Raw genomic sequence first — 22,447 nt, 5'->3', positions numbered from 1 at the left:
TATATCTCTATCCACAAGCAGCAGGAAGAAACAGCGAGCCACTACACAGGCATGAACTTCTGAGACATCAAAGCTTGTCCCCAGTAACACACTTCCTCCAACATGGCCACACCTACTCCAACAAGGCTATACCACCTAATGGTGCCACTCCTTATGAGCCTATGGGGGCCATTTTCTTTCAAACCACCACTTACTATCATTGGATCTTTTAAAAGTAATAGTGTGTCAATTACCTTTGGCTTGATATTTAGGATTCCTTCTCAAAGATAAAAGTCTCTCACCTCAGAAATAAGAAATACAAATATGAAAGAATAGTTTTACAACATTCAACTGTCCATTATTAACCTGAAACTGTCTGCTTCTCTCCTGTTGTCCTTTGTGTTGGTAAGTTGTTCCTGCAAGGTAACTAAACACTATTTTAACAACAGGAACTTTCACACTGTTCAGGACTGTGATGACTATATAGCATTAAATGAAGGTGAAAACCAGACTATAAAGAAACCTTGCACAAAGACCCCTCACATGTAATTTTGTTTTCTATAAACATTTATAATAGTTTAAAGTGTCTTCTTTAATTTCCTCCTGGAAATTTCACATCTGACATTAGAGTTCAAGTTCAAAACAGCTCATGAGCTGAGTAATGGCCTTTGCAGCTAATTAATATGTAGCACTCAAACAAAAACATGAAGATGGTACCATTTTCCATGAGGGAAGAGAGTCTCTAAAGTGAGTGCAACAACCAACCATCCAAGGAAGTGAGGTGAATGTGTTGAATTTTATTTAGAGTAGGGATGCCAGTGTAAGTGAATCTACTTAATGATAGTTAGAAAAGCAAACTGTTAAAATACTAAATGTTTAAGCTATATATTCCAGGACATATTAAACAGCATTCCATATCAAATGTGACATTTCATATGTGTAAATACAGTCTTCCAAAAATTATATTCTTAGTCACTATTTCAGAGGGACTTATGCCTGAAAATATGTTAAGAATCATTATCTGATCCATCTGAAAAAAGTGCTAATTGGAATTCAAAGAAATAATTGTCTATGCTCAAATAATCAGCATGTATCAAGTTCTCAAGGTTTCTGAAGTACTACAGCACTTTTAAAAGGCTTCCGTTTCAAAAACAAACCTGTCTGAATGAGGAACTGTGAGGGGAATTCTCAAGCTATACTTCAACACGCACAATACTGGAAAGCATCCTACAGGAGTACATACAGTTCTAGGAAAAAATCATTCCCAAGGAAGCAAAAGAAAGCACAAATGTGAATGACTGCAATGAAAGGAAATGTTACAGTTTCATCAGAGGCTTCAAAGATGAATTTGAAAAACCAAGCCAAAAAATAAATCATACACACTGGAAATATTGTTACAGTGTATTATAGGGCACTGTTATAAGTCTCTCTCTCTCTCTCTCTCTCTCTCTCACACACACACACACACACACACACACACAATATCATGTAAATAATGAACACATTTAACCAGAACTTTTAGTCATTGGTCAACAGTAGAATACTCAGGGAGAGCTTATTAAAACAAACAAATAAAAAAAACCCAAAAAACAAAAAATTTATCATATAGTCATAAATCAATAAGTAACATTACAATAAAATGACCAAGAAAAGACAAGATAGACAGGTAGTGCACTGCTGCATTGTGTGATATGAGATGTCATCAAGCACAATTTAGCAACTGAGGTCTACAGGTCAACTCTAGAAGTTTTTGCAAGTTATGTCTTATGAGAAAGCAAGCAAAACCACACTAACTCATGACACTGTCTTACGGCTGCTTTTATACAACAATGGCTGAGCTGAGTAACTATGATAAAAAAACTTTACAACTTCAAAAGCTAAAATATTTGTTACCTAGCTCTTTATATAAAGGTCTGCCAATCCTAATTTGGAGCATTATGTGACATTGCTTATCTACATCCCATCCACGAAGGGCAATATCCTCCAAAAGTAATTATGAAAACTAAACTCTCACACCCAGCATTTGCAATCCCTCTACTGAAACCCCTATGATGATTATGGAATGGCAGACTTTGGCTTGAGAGCCAGTGAGCTATAAAAAATTAAAAATTACTGCCTCTAGGGAACAGAACTAAGTACCTAGGTAAAGAAGGGGAAAAGGTACTGAGTATTAGGGCTTCATTTTATTTATTTATTTTTTATAATAAGCCTTAAAGCAATAATCTCTGAAAGTGTTCATGTGTTTTTCTTTAAGAAAACTAAATTTAAAAGTCAATTTGTTTTGCTACTCCCACATAGAAAGCATGTAATTCAATGTGCTGGTGTAACTCATGACACTGTGACAACTGTGTTAGACTGTTTAAGTTGCACATGTCCAAACATCTAAACGAGTTACCCTCAGACAAGAGCAGTGTCACTCTGCTAAATATATGGGAGGGTTTAGCCAAGTATGTTCCATAAATAATCTTCAGTGGAACTCGAAAGGTTCCACACAACAAGCCAGGTAGAGAAAATGTTTATAAAACATTTCTAAGTAGAACTTAGAAAACCTTGAAAAACTCATCTATTTGTGTTTGCTGAAACAGGGTTTCATTCTGTCACCATGGCAGACCTGGATCTCACTCTATAAACCAGGCTGGCAGTGAACTCACAGAGATCTGCCTGCCTCTGATTCCCAAATGCCAGGATCAAAGGTATGCGCTACCACGCCTGACTCAAAATATTTTTTTGAAAACAAGTTTATTTAGTACATCTTGAAGTATCCGTGTCCTGTGTGTGTATGTGTGTGAATATGTATATATGGATTTATTTAATTTTTCATTTCTAGTTTTTGAGAATTTATGTTTAAACTGATTAGAACTTTAAAAGTAAAGCTGAAACTAATACAGAACCAGAAGAGTAAACCAATTTACATGTCAACATCAATACTTCCAATTAAGAACTTTGTATGGAAAACATGATATTATATATCTGTATATCTGTGGTATATTTTACCAAGAATCAAATAACACAGCACCGAAACAGACTATATTCTCAGATTTGTCTCATATTTAAAATGTTTTAATTATCATAACACCAATTCAAAAATTTTAAAACTTGTCTAGTTTCCTTCACATAGAAAAAGCTTAAATATATAATTATATTTTTAATAAAAAATTGAGGACTAAAGCATCACTGTTTTTAAGGACTGCAAACGTGACTAAATGGTTGAATATTCGCCTTATAAGTACAAAGCCATGGGGTTCAATACTGGGTATTCCCAAGAATCAAAAGAAATGTTTTAATGTGTGACAATAAATATAATTCACCACAAACACTGAAAAAAATAAAATAAAAGCTAAGGCTGTTAGACTTTTTACAAGAGCTAAATTCTGACAATCTTCCTTTTAGTGAAAAAAAAAGCAACAAAACTTGGACCATTTTTATATAATTCTACTTACAGGTATAACTCTGAAGAGCTGAAATAGATTATAACCGGCAGGGATTAATCTAGTTACTTTGACACCTTATGGTAAAAATTAGAGGACGATGTTTTAGGCACTATTTTTCTAATTTACTTAATGATAATATAAGGTAAATGAAAATCACAATAACATAATCTTCCTCTTCCACTTAAAACCCTCAAAATCTATTTAGTCGTTAGGCAGTATCCGGCTTAAACTGATAGCATAAAACACACATCAATGTGTGGGATTCAAATGCTTAAAAAAATGAAAAGCTTTAACTATCAACTCACCTTCTTTTGATACCAGACTATAGCATCTGTGACTCTGGACGCCATTTATTCCACCGAGATCACACCTCCGTCATTTTAAGCTGTACAGAGAGAAAAACATGCGAATGACTTTCTTTCCACCGTCCAGGAGTCTAACAGCATGCATACACAGCATCTGTTTATCACAAAGTCAAGCTGTGTGACTGCACTTAGATTACACCCTCCTCACTCCTGTTTCCACAGCAGTCTCTCGAGGAAACAAAAACCAGCTGTCACAATACAGAAGTTGCTTCTGGCTGGATATAGTAGTTAAATATTATTAGAAAATCAACTACTACCTAAGAAAAATAAATCTTTTAAATAAATTTCAGAATATTGCAGGCTATCCTGGAAATTTTATCCTTATAACTAGTATATAATGGAAACTAACTCACTCACAAAGTAACAAGTCAGTTTTTCTCTAGTTTCTATCAAGGCCCTCCTGTCAATACTGCTGCTAACACATGGCTTGAGAGAAATGACAGAATTTTGAATCATATATTTTTATAATAAACAAAATCAAACTCACATCAACAAGACAAGCACACTGGGCAGTGGTGGCACACACCTTTAATCCCAGCACTTGGGAGGCAGAGGCAGGTGGATCTCTGTAAGTTCGAGGCCAGCTTGGTCTACAGAGTGAGTTCCAGGACAGTCAGGATTGCTTAACAGACAAACCCTGTCTCGAAAAACCAAAACAAACAAACGAACAAGACAAGACAAGACAAGCACATTAAATGGAAATAATACATATTAAGAACATGCCAGATATCACAGTTTGTGGATACTGAGAAATTTACCATCTTTCTTATATTCTGTTTCATAGTCCTACAATGACTTTCAGACTGACAGCAGTTAACACCAAGATCCTTTCCCAGTCATAAGACAGGAGAGACACCACCTCTGGTTTTGTATTAAGGAAAGTGGACTCTGCGCAGAGCACTCATTACAAACCAGCATCCTCAAAGGCCTTCAGGGAAATCGAGGGAGAAAAGTACCCTCTATAGCCCCTCCTCCCCCATGCCACAGATCTGCAGCTGCAGGAAATGCTAGCTTGCCAAGGCAAACTAAACATTACAAATGTTACATCCATTCTTGGGAGCATGCAGGCTTCTCGAACATGTCAGGATTTAAATATAATAAAATTATTAGTTCTAAAATTTAAAGCAGGATTTACTTAATGCTTGTATTCTTGGTAGCTACAGAAAAAAATATTTTATTACCTTTCCTAATGAATCAATGACTACCTTTTAACTGGCCAAATCGAGGCAAAGTGTATTTTGAAATTATTGTCAAATCACTAAACATATGGAAAGGAGAAGGCTCACAAAACCAAGAGATCAGGATTCAAATATTGGCTTCAATATCCACTATTTAATACCAGAGAAGTCATTTAAGCTCTTTAGACTTTGGTTTCCTTCCTTATAAAAGAGGGAGAAATACATGTACCTACTTACCCACCAGAAATAATACACATACCTTTCACAGAACACAACAAATAGTACATGTCAATTTTAATTAACTTTTCTATTTTAAAATTCTTCAATCCAATAAAAAGAAAATACTTACAGCTTCTTTTAATGTGGAAAACAACTGAATAAAGGAAAACAGTGAGGCTTTGTTGACAGCAAAAATAAAAATAGCTACCTGATAATTCATAAGATCACAGTGTCAATTCTCAACTACATACACAATATTCAGAGATGTCAAAGTTCACCTCTGAGATTGCCTTCACTTCTCTCACCATATACACTCACATATAAATAATAATACAAGGGTCAGCAAGAGGGCTCAGCCCCCAGGCGTGACCATTTGAGTCCACATGACAGATCCACATGACGGAAGGAAAGGATGGACTCTAGCAAGTTGTCCTCTAAGGTTGACATGTACACCATGGCACACACATACACACACAATAAATAAATAAACATAAATAATAAAAATAGTATTTAAACAAAACAAAGAGAAAACCCTCAATATAAATAAGAACATCTGCCTCAAAATAAGATGAAGAGTCCATTCTTGTTTTTAATAAAGAACTTAAGTTTTTATTTACTCTTACTGTGGGTCCACAGGCCACATGTTCATGGGCAGGCTTCTACCTTTTCACGGGTTGTGGACTAGAACTCAGGTTGTCACGCTTGTGTGGCAAGTGCCTTGACCCACTCCACCACCTCAGCAGCCGCAACATGGAAACGGACTTAGAAATAAATGTCAAATGTCCAACAACTGTTAGTTATAAAAAGATTCCCTAAAGTTTAGTTATATAGCTCTACAAAATAAAACTTTAATTTTCTGGGTTTTTTTTTGTTTTTAAATCCCCTTTGGTAAGGTGCAAACTCATTTCATCGTTTTCCGGTATCCACACTTTTCAGTGACATTGAGGAGCTCAGGCTGATCCTTAACACAGGTTTACAACACACTGAGACAGACTTCTGACAAAGCACACTCACAATAAATGAGTTTCAGACAAGTAAAAAAGCTCAGCAAAAGCAAAAAGACAACAACTTTAAATTAGTAAACAAAAGTAATTAATATACAACAAATGATTTTCTGGAAAACTAAGGCCTTTCCAACTTTGATTCTGGAACAGTCCAAGCTTATCATCTCTATTGTAACTGTTCATGTTAAATAACTTTTTTAATGATAAACTATATTGAAGTGAATGTACATGGGGGTAAAGGGAGACAGACAGACAGACAGACTTACCAGGTACCCTGAATACAGAATCTGAAACTTTTGTGTGGACGTGCTGAATGTACATGTTTGTAGCCATGTGTGTTCACATGCATCTCAGAGGTCAACATCACATATCTTCCTTGATCTTTTCTCCACTTATTCTTTTAAATACTTATTTATCTTTATTTTATGTGTATGCGTGCTTTGCTTGCATGTATGTATGTGCACTGTGTGAATGCCTGCTGCCCACTGAGACCAGAAGAGGGTGTCAGATCCTAGGGAATTGCATTTTTTTTCCTTCAGTTTTCTGGGGTTTTTTTGTATATTTTATTTTGTTTTTCAGAGACAACAGCTCTTTATATAGCCCCAGCTGTCCTGGAACTCAATACGTAGAGCAGACTGACAACAAACTCACAGAAATCCACCTGCCTCTGCCTCCTGAGTGCTGGAATTAAAGGCGTGTGCCACGATACCTATGGAATTAGGAGTTGAAAACAGTTGTGAGCCACCATGTGGGTGCTGAGAGCCAAACCCGAGACAAGTGCTTTTAATCATTGAGCCATCTCTTCAACCTCCCCACTTTGTTTTTGAGACAGTGTCTCTCATTGAACCTGGAGCTCACCAACTGCAAGGCTGCCTGGCCAACCAGCTCCAGGGATCCTCGTGTCTCTGCTCCCCAAGCACTGGGGTTACCTGGATGCTCCTCCACAGCCAGCTTAACAAGGGTGTTAGGGATGTGTTCTCAGCGCCTCATGCGGGTGTGGCAAGTACATTACCAAATGTGCCACTTCTCTAGTCCACTAATTTTAATCACCACTACATAGATGGGTATTACAATAAGAATAAAACCTGATTTTAAAGCTATAGGGTTAACTGTAGGTATGACATTTCAACCTCACTACAGACACTCTGAGTTCATTGTCTCTGTGGCATAGGCTTAATCATCACATCTATTAAAATATTTGAAATTTTTCTTTATTGAGTAAATCCACATCTATGATGCCAAAGGCTAGCTTGCAGAGAGAAGGTGGCTACAGAAGGGATTGTGGGTGGGTGAAGGGTGCTTTTACTATCAATGTAATAATGACTAGGAGGAAGTCTTTGTACAGATCCGTTTTTAAAAGCCAGAGTTTAACTACTCTCTATGCTTCAAATCTCTATGAAGTATCATATATTACAATGTACTTCCCTCATTATTCTTGACCCGAGTCATGTTCCAGCATGCCTCACGTTAGGCTCAGAAAACAAATTACTCCCACCTGATACTTTGCTTGTGCCGTTTATTCCCTCCCTTAGATAAATGATGTTTTAAAGACACCTTTTGTGTCAATCTGCTCAGGACCTATGAACCTCACTGTTCCTGCCTTTTCTCATAACCTTTTCTCACTCCTGTCTGGTTACAGAATAAAATTCTTAGCTACTTTAGAACTGTATTTCAGCATGCATTGCCTGACTCTGACCTATTAACCAACAATGTCACACACAGTCCTCTCATCTCCTATCAACCATAATGCTTTCTATACTTTTCTGCCTCAGTACCAAAATTATTATTTCCTCTTCCCAAAACAGAACTTTACAAGGGGAATTTCCCCCTCATCCCTCCACTCAAGATTTTTAAATCATCTCTGTTCTGTATTTCTATTACATTTATACTTTTTTGGATGTACTTATCTACATATGACCCCCATCCCCAGGCCTAAATTTAAGAAAAGTCCAATGCCTTTAAGTAACCATCCTATCGCTCAGTGGTTTTTACCTTCCTAATGCTGTGACCCTTTAATACAATTCTTCACGTTGTAGTGACCTCAACCATAGGTTATTTTGATGCTACTTCATAACTATAATTTTGTTACTGTTATAAATCATAATGTAAATATCTGAAACATGCAGGATATCTGATATGTGACCTCTGTGAAAGGGTCATTTGACCCAGAGGGGTTATGACCCACAGGTTTAGGACCACTACTATATCAGCTTTTATGACTACATTAAACACTAAGGTTTATAAAGAAATTTAGAAGTTACCCACCAAAGCACCATCACAAATGAACTTAAAAGGTAAGAATCGAAACTGACTAACTCTTATAACTATCCCCAATGTGCACACAAACACATAAGCATATCTCTTTTTTTATTTGTTTTTATTTTTATTTTTTTTATTTTTTTTTTTGAGACAGGGTTTCTCTGTGTAGTTTTGGTGCTTGTCTTGGATCTCGCTCTGTAGACCAGGCTGGTCTCGAGCTCACAGAGATCCGCCTGGCTCTGCCTCCCGAGTGCTGGGATTAAAGGCATGTGCCACCACCACCCGGCAAACACATCTCTTCTTATCATTAAGAGATACAAAAAATAATAAATATGGCTGATTTACTGACATATAACTCAACCAACCAATACAGAATAATTTGCAGACCTAAAAGGTTCAATAAAAATGACTTGAACTTAAGCCTTCCCAGTTGAATCTAACTCCACTCCTACATGCTAAATGCAACAGTTACCTCTAAGAGGCTAATAACTGCTAGGGGTCAAATACCTTTCTTCATACTGATACTGAGGCTAGGGAAAAATAAATGAAATATACTCTGACAGAAGGAATATGGTGGGGCAGAATGAAATCTACAAGTGTGGTCTATAAGTTGTTACAATCTCAAGTTTTTGTTTTCATCTAGAATGAAGATATTACATAGAAATGTTGTAGAAAATAAATACTATATTGTATGCTAAAAATTGCTTCAATTTTAGAATAGAAAATGAAATGAAAAAATATCATCTAAAAACAGCTACCTATTCTCTATTGACAATTCATAAAAGGAATGTGTAATTTTTAATTTCCTGAATGGAACCAACGCATAGCCAGTGTGTTTCAAAGTAGAAGATAATACCAATGCTAAGAGAAAATCACAGGCAAGTATGAACTTGTTTAACATAAACACAGCACCATGGCACACTCCTTTAATCCCAGCACTTGGGAGACAGGTGGATCTCTGTGAGTTGAGGCCAGCCTGGTCTACAAACAAATTCTAAGACAGCCAAAACCCTGTCTTGATAAAAAAACAACAACAACAACAACAAAAAAACTAACAAAAAATCCAAACCTTTTATGATTTTTATTTACTTATTTATTCATTCCAATGTAAACGAGCATTTTGTCTACATGCTCATTGTGGTAGTTTAAATGTAATTGGCCCCCATAATCTTATAGGGAGTGGCACTATTAGGTGTGGCTTTGCTGGAGTGGATATGGCCTTGTTGGAGAAAGTGTCACTGTGGGGGCATGCGTTGAGGTTTCCTATGCCCAGAATACCATCCAGTGTCTCAGTTGACTTCCTGTTTCCTGCAAGATGTAGGATTCTCAGCTATTTCTCAAGTACCACGTATGTCTGTCTGCCGCCATGCTCCATGCCATGATAATGGACTCAACCTCTGAAACTGTAAGGGAGCCCTCTCAATGAAATGTTTTCCTTATAAGAGTTACTACGGTCATGGTGTCTTCACATCATAGAAACCCTAGCTATGACCATGTGTATGCAGTGCCAGAAGAGGGTGTTGGAACCCCTGGACCTGGAGTGACAGACAACTGTGAGCTGCCGTGTAGTGCTGGGAACTGCACTCAAGTTCTCTGAAAAAGTTGTAACTGCTCTTAACTGCTGAGCCTTCTCTCCAATACAACAGTTGCAATCTTACTATTACTATCTAGAACTTCCAGATGGACACAATAAATCACTTTGTATGTCCTTCAAAGTTAACTTTTTCTATTTTAGGGTTTCTTAATTTCAGCATGTTCTCAAAAAACCCCTACCAGTCTTAGTATTCTTTGTTGCATTTTGTTTTAAAGGCCTAGAAAAGTCCTTCAAATACTCAATTACAGTATATGTGATTAAGTATTTTGTGTTTTGGTTGATGTGGTACTTGGAAAACTCAATTATGAAATAGGATCCATTTAAATGGTTTAACTACCTTATTTACCCACAAAAAAGTTTTATCATCAACCAACCAAGCTTGACCTAAATATACATGTCTTACTGTCACCAGTAGAAATGTTAACCAGGCTGGGCAGTGGTGGTGCATGCCTTTTAATCCCAGAATTTGGGAGAAAAAGGCAGGGAGATCTCTGTTGAGTTGAGGCTAGCCTGGTCTACAGAGTGAGTTCCAGGACAGTCAAGGATACAGAGAAACCCTGTCTCAAAAAAAAAAAAAAAAAAAAAAAAAAAAAGATGAAAAATTACCTAAATAAGCATTCCATGTTATTTATCCATAGAATCAATCCAACTTTTTTAAAATTTGATTTTATTTAAAGATTAAAAATTACTAATTATACATTGTCATCAAAATGCCTGGATAAATAAACTATAGTACATAGTATACTCAGATTTAGGATAATAAGTTTAGATTAAACGTGGGAGGGATGTAAGGTGGGTAAAGCTAAGGAGATAAAGATAACTTTGAAAAGAAGAACTCTAGGTATATAAAGCAGTTAGGAAGGGAAAGGTCTGATACTGTTAGGGTACCCAGATTTGAGAGACTGCTAAAGTTAAGTAAGGTTAAAATTAAGAAGTGAAACAAGAAGAAGATAAGAATGTGAGAAAGATGTGGAGTAAGAAGAGAAGTGCATGAGAAGTGGCTGAAGGGTACTTTAAAGAATGTAAACAGCAATCCTAAAAACCTGAGAATGTACCAACAAAAAGCCATACATACCCACCAATAAAAGGAAGGAAGGAAGGAAGGAAGGAAGGAAGGAAGGAAGGAAGGAAGGAAGGAAGGAAGGAAGGAAAATACTTAGGGAGTGAATTCTTGCACAACTGTGCTGAACTGAAAGGTGAAGTCCTCAGATTCCTGTGGCTCTAGTCAGCTCTATGTGGTGCTGTGAGGACAGAGGCTTGTGAGAGCCATCAACTTCTACGACCTCACTGTTCTTAGACTTTTGAGTTGTTTCTTGTACATACCTTGAACTGCTCTAAAATTTAATTTTAGAATGCAGTCTCCTGAAACTGGACTCCTGGACTTGTGACCCTTCACCATCAGCCTCCTAAGTAGCTGGCACTACAGGCATATCTCATATACTTAATCCTTACCCTGGCCCGTATTATGTCTCTCCTACTTCTAATTTTATCCACTAAGGTGTGAGGATGCTCCATGTTTACCTTCTAGCAGTTATTGAGTCAAAGGGACTCTGTTATCTGGCCCATGCCAAGATCAAGCAGCAGTAGTGTCCTTTACAGTTAATACCCTCCTCAGGGAAGCATTCAGAGATTATACAATGTTTGTGCAGCTACTAAACTGGAGAACTATTTTCTGAACTACATATTCAACTTCAACACATCTCAGTCACACGAAAACATTGAGAATATAGCTGATGTAAGGGGGAGAAAGCCAAGCAAAGAAAACATTAAATATGTAATTCTAACACTGCGAAACATGAAAAACCAGACAACATAATTCCTTCAAAAAGTAATTCTATTGGAATGACATTTGGTGAGGGTGAGTTAAGTACAATCCTAAACAAGAAACTCAAAATAATTAGTTAAAGTAGTACATTCAAAGTAGTCCAAGAAGAAAATAAGCCTTGACTGAGTTTCTTTCACATCTTGTAAACAACTGAATAAAATAAAGGTGTTACAAGACATAAAAGAAGAATAAACAGACATAAATACTGAAAAAAATCTGACATTCTGACATGAAAACTATAGTAAGGAAAAAGGCTTGCAAGTCTCACCAAAAGAAGAGGTCAAGAAAGGACAGAATATCTAAGCTTAAAGACAAGGCAGAGGAACCAGACACAGACAAAATCAGACAGTTAAGTACCAGTCCGAGACATATGTGACACTCTGAAAAGACTGAATCTATGGATAGGCAGAGGAGAATCCATTTCTAAAGGCAAAGAAAGCATTTTTAAAAAAGAATTATAACAGAAAACTTCCCCGAGTTAGGAAAAGAGAGATCGATCCACATACAGGAAGCACTTAGTACACCGACAGGGAAGGCCAGAAACGAGTCTTCCTCACCATATTATCACTAACACACTAGATACACAAAGCCAAAGTACACTGCAGGCACCATGAGAGAGGCACCATGTAACAACAACAAACGCCAGCTCAGAGCGACCCCAGCAAAGCTATCTGTCATAACTAAAGGAAAAATAAAAGCTTTCCATGACAAAAATAGACTAAAGGAATTTATGACCACTAAGCCAGCTTTACAGAACATACTTGAAGGAATCCTTCAAACTGAGAAGGAGAACAAATCCACCCATGAAGCCGAAGGAAAGAATAAGCCACAGTAGATTAATAGTTAAGCAAGACAAGAAGAAAAAAACCCAAATACTACAAAATCAACAAAATGGCAGGAACCAATAAATACACACCTTTCAACAATAACTATAAATCTAGTGGTCTCAATTTTCCAATCAAAAGACATAGAGGACTGTCTCAAAAAGCAGGAACACTCTATTTGTTGCCTCCAAGAAACACACCTCACCACAAAAAAAACAAACACTACCTTAGGGTAAGGGATGAAAAGTTATTCCAAGCAAATAACCTAGGAAACAAGTAGCTGTTGGTGTTTCAGCATCAGGAAGAAAACAAGGGTGTAGCTGGAAATTTTTCTGTGTCCCGCCAGGTCCGCAGTTGCTTAGACCCAACTAAACACACAGAGCTCTTACACTTAAACTCAGCCCATTTCTGTTAATCTATATGTCACCACATGTTCTGTTGCTTTACCTATGTGCCATTACATGCTGCTCTCTGGATGGTGGGCTGGCATCTCCTGACTCAGCCTTCCTCTCCCCAGAATTCTCCTTGTCTGCTTATCCTGCCCATACTTCTTGCCTGGCTACTGGCTAATCAATGTTTTATTAAACCAGGGTACAAAAGCATTATTCCATGGCATTTCCCCTTTTCTGTTTAATTAAAAAAGAGAGTTTTAACTTTAACATAGTAAAATTATATAACAAAATAGTTATCCCCTGGCTGCGGCATACGGGCTGGAGCTGCAGCATAGTGGATTCTCTCTGAGTTACACAGAGGTTTCTGCAAGCACACAACACGGTGTGTGGTAGATATAGCTTTTGCTACTATTGAGGGGGGGGGGGGTTCTGGGCTACATGCTGCTGGATAGAAGCATAGACCCACTGCTTCCCAGAGTCGGTGGTAAGCATGGTTCCCAGAGCTGGCTGTAAATGTGGCTCTGCCATCTTGGGAAGCTGAGGTGGGCAGAGCCAGCAGCTAAACTGCCGTATCAGTCCTAGTCATTCTACAGTTTACAGCAATAGATTCACAATAAGTCAGATTCAGACTAAATAAACCTCTAAATGGTTTACAATGTGTGTAAAATGTATGTAGGTTTGGAAGAAAGAAGAAAATAAATATAGAAAGTTATATAAAGAAATAGTTTAAAAAAATAAAGTCTTTAAAGAGATAGTAAAGGTAATATAAAAAATATATTTTTCTTATATTTATATAAAAATATTTATATTATATTTATATAAAAATCTGGATTGTGTTGTCGTTAGGATTTTTAGCTGCAGAAAGACATTTGATTGCAAAAGCTGCTGAGTTAAATCAATATGTATATTTTAAAGATATTTTGATTTCAAAAATTATGTCTAAGGATATGGTGCTTTAGAAAAGAAGTTCTGCTTTTGTTTCCACAGAAGGTGAGAACCTGTGGATTGCTTCCAGGCTAATAAATACAGTTTGACCAGCCAAGACTCCCTGAAAGGTCTCAAATGACACCATGGCCCAGATCATCCAATATCCAAAATAACTTCAAGGCAACTGGCTCAGAGAAGACAGCCTCACAGACTACTCCAGTCAAGACTTAACCATAATCCTAAAATTTTCTTTGTTTCCCCGTAAGATAACCAGCACCCCTAATCAAGAGGAAGTAGCCTAGAAAACTATGCCCACATTCCCAAAAAATAGATTATGGATATTTGCCTTTGTTTAGGTTATTGGTTACAAATTGTTATTGGTCATAGTCAATCTCTTTCTAAAACAAGAAAGGGGGATATGATATAGAAATATAAGATGAATATTTTACATTGCTATAGATTTTAGTTTATTGATACAAATTTAAAGTTAATTTTGTTATACTGTATGTATATTTCTACTCTTGTTTAAGGTATTATGTTTATACAACTCATTTAAAATTATAGTTGAGAAATACAGATTAATAATTAGTCATCTATGATAATCAAACTTATAGTCATGTTGGTTAAGTTTTCTAGGTATACATAGATATATTTTAATTAGGTAATTAATCTTCAAACACTTCAAAGACTTACAGAATATGGCATTTAAAATGTTTTAAAAACTTAGACTTTCTGGACCATGAGACATGTCTGCGCCTGGCAGCATCCATTTATTTCAAAGAGAAAGATGGGTACTGAAGACACTCCATATGGAGTTTATCTTCTTCTTGGCAAAAACAGCCATTTGGTCAAGAAACTGTTCTTGCCTGGACTGCTTGATAAACTGGACATGCAAGACCCACAGGAAGGTGACCACTGAACTTTGCAAGGCGAGATGGTCCTTCAGGTTTCTGCTTCGCAGAGGAGACTGCCAGATATTTTACAGGATACATGGAGAAGCGACTAAAAAACTCTAGGCCTATATGCTGAAGATGGATGCCCCAACGTTACAGAGGAACTTTGGGTAACTATCCAGGCAGGAAGCTGTCTCTGTCATTTCTAGAATTTTGGAAGTTGCTTACAATACATTTCCTGTTTACTTAGGTAATATTATATCCTTCTGGGGTTTTTGATGTAGTTGAAGACCAGATAGTTATAATTATAATTTTCCTTGATTATGATAAAAGATAAATTAGATATGAAATCTTAAGACTCACAAATATAGGATAGATAGAAAATTTTTTCTTTAATTTTACAAAATACAAATAGACTAGATATTATAACTCTGTTTTTGTTATATGTAATTATAATAGGTCAAAATTAAAACCTTCCTTTGTTTAGATAGAAAAAGGGAAGTGATGGGGAAATATCATTCTGTATGCTGCGAATATGTGTTACTCTGATTGGTTGATAAATAAAGCCATTTGGCCTATGGCAAGGCACTTAGAGGCAGGCAGGAAATTCAAAGAGAGAGACAGGAAGAAGGTGGGGTGGGGAAATGCCAGCAAGATGTCCAAGGAGCACCATGTAATGGGACGCAGGTAAAACCACAAAACATGTGGCAATACATAGATTAATAGTTATGGGTTAATTTAAAATATAAGAGCTAGCTAGCAAAAGGCATGAGCCATGGCCAAGCAGTTATAATTAATATAAGCCTCTGTGTGTTTACTTGGGGGAAGCAAGTGGGAGAGATTTGTCCTGACTGTCAGCAGGCTGGGACACAAGAAAACTTCCAGCTACACAAGGGGTCCAATTTCTCCACCCTTATTCAGTGTAGCACTGAAGTCTTAGCTAGAACAAAAATATCAATTATGCAAGTGAAGAGATTCCAAGAAGAAAAGAAGTAATAGCATTTCTATTTGTAGATGACATGATTCTACATCAGAAAACTGATAGACAATTTCTGCAACATGGCAAGATACAAATTTAACACAGAAATATCATCAGTCTTCCTACATGCCAATGACAACTTAAAAAATAAGGATGTATGAAAACCCATTATTTTGTAAGCTAATTTAAAAATAATTTTTTTAAAAGGAGTTTGAACACAAGTACCCTGCATAGGTAGACAACATTTCCCCCCAGAAGACACAAGTTATTAAATTAAAATTTCAGTGCCAGGCATGGGATATCTGACTATGAATATTAGAAAGGGAAGCCCCATAGCCCTTCCACCCCTCACCACCCCTAAACAACAAACACTGCTGTTTTTATTTACACTTGGTTGCCCACAATAACTAGATTCTAAGATCCTACCTATTGTTGAAGATAGAGGAAAACTAACAGCAGCGTATCTGTAAAGTTGCCTCACCATCTTTAAAACATTTACGATGGAGGGTGCGATCCTGAGATCTATTTACTCTGACAGTCAAAAGGTTCTCTCGAACAGTACTTGACAGCCCCACTTAGCTTAGACTGTGTTTTTTTCTGTTCATGGATATGCACACCACAAACACAAACTTCATTTTGAGAACTGCTTACTGATTTTAGTCTACTTTTCTATAGTCCAAAGACATATAAAAGAGAGAGCTACAGTATAAGTACAGCGATTCCTGAGGGTTACTGAATGTCCTGTACCAAAATCCAGTCAGGAGGCTAGCCTGCCATCACCAGCTCTGGCTCCTATCCTTTATTTAGAATGCTGTTCAAAATAGCACTGCTCTGACTATGCTGAGGTGCAATATTTCTACGGAGGGTCATCTCAAGGTCTTTCCTTGACTATTCTGCTGCCTCCTTGCCTCTGAGAAGCCTTAATGTTTCCTTTTGACTTCACATTTCCTTAGGCTCATTTCTAGTGGACTGGACTAGAATTAGAGCCTTTCCATATACTTCACTTTTCTTGCTCACTATTTTGAAATGTTTATATAGAGTTGTAGTCTTTATCTGATATGTCACTCTGCCTCTCTCCACCCAACCCCAATCTTTCTCAGCCCCTCACCATCTTCCCACATCCATTTCCCCCCTTTTTCATTTGATCTTACTGAAAGAAAATACTGTGATCTTAAGATTTACCTAGAAATTCGTACATTTACTGTTGGGTTTTTTCATTTTTGTTTTTGAGACAGGATCTCATGTTCTAGGCTGCTCTCAAATTTACTATGCAGATGACGATGGCCTTGAACTTCTGCTGGGTCTCCCGCTCCAGATGCTGGGACTATAGGTATGCACCACCACAGTGTGAGGCTGAGGCTCTCCCAGGGCTGAGAGGTACCTCTCCAGCCCATTGCTATTTATTTTTTGACTTTATTTTTCAATAAATAAACTCAGTATTTTATGCTACTGACACAATTAAAAAGTAAAGTGTAAACATTCTAATACAGAATTACAAATTAGCAGCAGCTGTGCTTTTAACTTCCCTTTTTCTAACAGAAGGAAGTAAAAGACACAGGGTTTCCATTCTAGTTATAAATTCAAAATATTAGCAAAGCTACACAGAGAAACCCTGTCTCGAAAAAAAAAATTCAAAATATTAAACAGCAACTTCCCAGCTGTAAATTAAACTCTTATGTGAAAATATTATAACATTTCAAAAACCCTAGGGTGTCTTTTACCGCTCTTCATTTACTGTGTGCTCAGTCTTCCAAGCAGGAAGCCGCAGGGTACTTCTTACGTACTCACCACAGTTCTCCCTTCCTCCCCCTGTAACCGACACACAGGAACCAATCAGGAAATAAGAAGGCATGCAGTCCTGTCGCCTGACACATCCATCATTCCTATACCTTCCTGGCCGCACTACCACAGAGCTGGTGCATGCCCACATTTTCTAATTCCAGACATTCATTTCTTATTATTTCTTCATTTTCAATATTTAAAAAAGAAAACATTCCATTCCTTTAAAACATCTAATGATTTCCCAGTGGCTAACAAGGAAGAAAAACATTTATTTGGCTACAAACCTAAAGTCTTTTTTTCACAAACTGGCCATAGATTTACTACAAAATCAGCACATCCTCTTACCTCCTCAGCTTGCAACTTACATGCACATTCAACACACATATAACATATACTTTCATGCTTGCCTTCTAACCCTAATAGTCCATCTATCTTAGATAGCTTTTTCCTTCTTCCCATCATCTATTTGACAAATTACTTTAGATTCATCTCGGCCCAGATCATCCACTACAGGAAATTAACCTGTGAAAACACATAATCAATAAAGTTCAAATAACTGTAATAACAAGAATAATTTGTGTGAAAATACATGTGTATGTAAGTGTGTTAGTGTGATATGTATATGTTATACGAGAGCACAGGTATGTGCTATGCATGTCTGTGCATACACTCGAAGAGGCCAGAGGAGGACACAGGTTGCCCTGTTTTCTGCCTCATTCCTAGAAAAGGGTCTCTCAATGAACCTGGAGCTAGGCAGAGGCCAGTAAACAACCAGAGATCTCCCCATGTCGGCCTCACCCCGGGCTGGGGTTACCGGAACAGTGACTGTCACACCCAGTTTTTTAGGTAGAAACTGGTGTCTGGACTCAGGTCCTCACTCTCACAAAGCAAGCACTTATCCAAAGAGCCACCCTTCCCCTATTCTAAGTGTAATTTTAAGATTAAATATTTCAAACTTTCAGGAGGAAAAAATGGCAAACTAAATATGAGCATTTAACTTTACTCCCTTGTAAAATGTAGCTGAAATCAAAGCAAAGTCATAAAATACAAGGACAGAGAAGACCACTAAAATGAACTCTGAAAAAAGACACATGACTGGTAACTGAACACGTGACCAAGAAAGCAGGAGGAGGCAATGCAGAACGAAGAGGACCAGCCCACAAAGGCTGCCTGAATTCGGGGTGACTCAACAGGACCAAGGGGATAGTAAATGTGGTCTGGAAACTGAAAACTGTTCAAGTCCTCTGCTTTCACATCCCATGTTAATGAGTATCTCTGATTACAGATAACTGAAGTCGGCACACATCTCTCTCCAAAGGGGAGGACAGCCAGAGCCTTTCCCATCCGGTACCTTCCTTTGCAAATAAAATCTATGCCATTCCTAGAATTGAGCTGATCAATAAAACAAACATTCTTTTTGTGTCAAAAACAGTGGAGTTGGCTCTTTCATTTTTCAGAACTGAGAAATGAACCCAGGGCTCAGTACACTGAACTCCATTTCTCCTTATTTTTCTGTAACAAGATCCCATAAACTGCATACTCACAATATACCAGAGGAGGTCTCCCAAATGGCTGTATTGTAAATATATATAACTACACCAAGCTTTACAATTTCTTTTAAGAACAACATAATGATGAGATTATATAGCCAAGATTATATTTTCTTTAATAGCCATGACACCAGTTAATTCAATATTCCTTTCTGAAAAACAAATGCACACGCGTCCCACATATATATTAACATACTCATTTAACTGTGTCCACTGGGCGGACCCAGAAGTAATGATTCCTTAGTAGCATGCAGATCTCTAAACCCTTTTCCCATTCCTTAGGCAAAAGTTGACTCCAGGTCCATGACCACCAGCACAAAATGATCTTAAGAATATCTTCTGACTTAGAAAAGAAGATGTGCCGAGACTCACAGGAACTCTGGCACATAAATTATCCCTCAATGAGTCCACACTAATACGGAGTAAATGAATGGTTGAGTACCACAGAGAAATTTTCCTTTATTACAAGAAATCAGGTGTAGGCAAGGTGGATCTGTGGTTAAAGATGCTGCCACCAAGCCTGATGACTTCAGTTTGATCCCTGGTTCCCACAAAGTGAAAGGAAACAATCAACTCACATGGGTTGTCCTCTGACCTCCACATGCACACCATTCTCCTAACATACAAGATATGCAAACAAATGCAATTTAAATCTTTAAGCCATTATTAAATTTTAATAAACATAAATCAGAACTAGAAAATATTTGATAACTACTTTAAATAGTGTACTCACACAAGAATAACCATTACTATAATCAATAAGTATGTTAAGAGCAATAACTATATAATCTCAAAATGAGACACTTACTAGTTGTAAAGAATAAAATAAAAAGGAAAGGATGTGAAGATAGAAGAGATTGATATGCTGGGTGTCCAGGGAGAAGACAAGAGGAATATTGGAGGCAGGTCTGATCAAGATACACTATGTGAAACTGTCAAAGAATAAATAAAAGACATTCTAAGAAAAAAAAAAACAACAAAACCTAGTATTGAATGCTCTACAAAACAACTGGCCTCAAAGCTTCAAAAGTATCCTTATGAGATACAAAGACAGGCCCAAGAACCAAAGCTTTAAAAGTATCGTCATGAGATACAAACACAGGCCCAAGAACCAAAGCTTTAAAAGTGTCTGTCATGAGATACAAACACAGGCCCAAGAACCAAAGCTTTAAAAGTATCTGTCATGAGATACAAACACAGGCCATAAGAACCATTCTCTCACTTAAAGGAACCCAGAGAGACACAGTAATCAAATGTAACATGACCCTGGACCTGCTTTTGCTCTAAAGCACAGACTACCATAACTAATGAAATACGAACATTTGTACTTTAGAAAATAGTAGTATAAGAATGCAGATTCTGATCATTTTACTGTGGCTAAGTAAGATAAGATCTTGGATGGTAACACTTACTGGCAAGACAAACTTAGAATGCTCCAATATAGTATGCATAGTATAGTATCAAGAAAATAACTATATTAACATGCTAAAGGTAATATAGAAAGATGCAAAATAGGTTATCAAAAATTCAAAATGAGAGAAGAAAAGAAATAAAAATGTGATTTTCATATTAGTATATTTTCTTGTTCTTTAGTTCATTTCTATTCTTTATGACCATGCTAAAGTGCTATTATTTCAAAATAGATAGTTATAATCAAAAGATTGTGTTTATAAGCCTCAGCAACAACAAAAGAAAAATCTACAGTGAAAAAAACAAAAATAATAAGCAAGGAGTCAAAACACTGTAGTAGATGAATCCTGTAGCCATAAAAGAAAACAGTAAGAGAAGCAAAAGAAGGCACTCCAATAAAACCAGAAAACGTCACACAGTGGTCTCCAAATAACAGGTAAGGCCTTACCTGTTAATCATCTGAGTGAACGCAGATTAAATTCTCCCTGCAGACATACAGAGAGTAACTAAATGATTTAAAAAAAAAAAAAAAAAAAAAGAACCAACTATACGCTGCTTCAAGGACCTCACTTCACCTCCAAAGGGAAAGAGGAAAAAGTGAAAGGATGGAATAAGATGGCCTAAATCTGGAGGGTGGCGGCCAGGCTTCTGCCAGCCTGCTGACATAGATGACTAGTCAAGAAGCGCTAGATCCCTGTGTGACAGAAGGTCAATTCAGCAAGAAGCCACAGTGGTTCTGAGACTATAAAGCAACTTCTAAAACCAGGAGGACTTGAACACGTGTTCACCAGTGGGCAGATCATCCAGACAGAAGGTCAATGAAGAAACAGCAGAGTTAAGCTGAAAACCAGACCTATGGCTCTAAGAAACACCTGCCAGCCAACAGCAGCCCAATACATATTCTCTTCATTATCTAACGAATGTTCTCTGTAACAAATCAAATGACAGACCATAAAAACCATCTCAACATTTTTCAAAAACTGAAATCAGAGCCAGCAAGATGGCTGAGATTTAAGGGACTTGTGGCCAAGCCTGAGGATTTAAGTTGAAATCCAGCAACCAATACACAAAGAACTGACTCCTGCAAGTTGTCTCTGACTGCACGTGCTCACCACACACACATAAAATAACAATAATAGTAATAACAACCCAGAGTCATACTGAGTATTCTTTATGGCCACAGTACAATATAACTAGAAAACAATCATGAAGGGGAAGGCCACTTCATGCATACATGGGTAGAAACGGAGTCTTATGGGCATGGAGTACTATGAGGCCACGAAATGCCTCAGCAGACAGAGGTGTTTGTCCAAAGGCCTGACAATCTGAATTCTATCTCTGGAACTAACTCCTAAAGGTTGTCCTCTGACTTCCACACACAAGCCGGAGAGAGTGCGCAGAAGTGCACGCCCCCGCCCCCCAATTAAAAAAAAAAAAGAAGATACTATGAATAAAGAGGGAGTGATTTAGGAAAAAGGAATATATATATGTAGCTGTGTGTGTGTGTGTGTGTGTGTGTGTGTGTGTGTGTGTGTGTGTGTGTGTAGCCCTTAGAAAGAAAGGAAAAATAGGATAAAAGAAATGCAGTAAGCTGAGGATACGGCTCAGTAATTAGCTAGCAGACACCCTACCCTGGCTTGACACACAGCACCTCAGGAAGTAAACTGCACTGTAGGGTGGAGAGTGCCTTAGCAGTTTAGGGCATGTACTGTGTTTGCTGAGGTCCACACGATCACCTGTAACTCCAGCTCCAAAAGGATCTGTCCTTCCAAGGTCCCACACTCACATGCACTTATCCACACAGAGACATGCATAATTAAAATAAAATCTTTTAAA

The 22,447-nt window shown here is 37.4% G+C and overlaps 1 protein-coding gene across 4 annotated transcripts in view; it reads right to left on the bottom strand.

The window, feature by feature from the left end:
* The window catches only part of Phtf2 (putative homeodomain transcription factor 2), a 115,544-nt gene that overhangs the window by 79,318 nt on the left and 13,779 nt on the right, over positions 1–22,447 (bottom strand). For all 4 annotated transcript variants that reach the window (XM_052719457.1, XM_052719459.1, XM_052719460.1 and 1 more), the window contains exon 2: positions 3,716–3,795. In XM_052719457.1, coding sequence (XP_052575417.1) covers positions 3,716–3,760 — 45 coding nt within the window. In that variant the 5' untranslated portion in view covers positions 3,761–3,795. The remainder of the gene's footprint in view (positions 1–3,715; positions 3,796–22,447) is intronic.

Source organism: Peromyscus californicus, unplaced genomic scaffold, assembly GCF_007827085.1.
Source record: "Peromyscus californicus insignis strain IS unplaced genomic scaffold, ASM782708v3 Scaffold_6__1_contigs__length_162567912, whole genome shotgun sequence".
In the NCBI taxonomy this organism is placed as follows: domain Eukaryota; kingdom Metazoa; phylum Chordata; class Mammalia; order Rodentia; family Cricetidae; genus Peromyscus; species Peromyscus californicus.
Note: the sequence above shows the minus strand (reverse complement) of the source record. Positions and strands in the feature narration are given on the sequence as shown.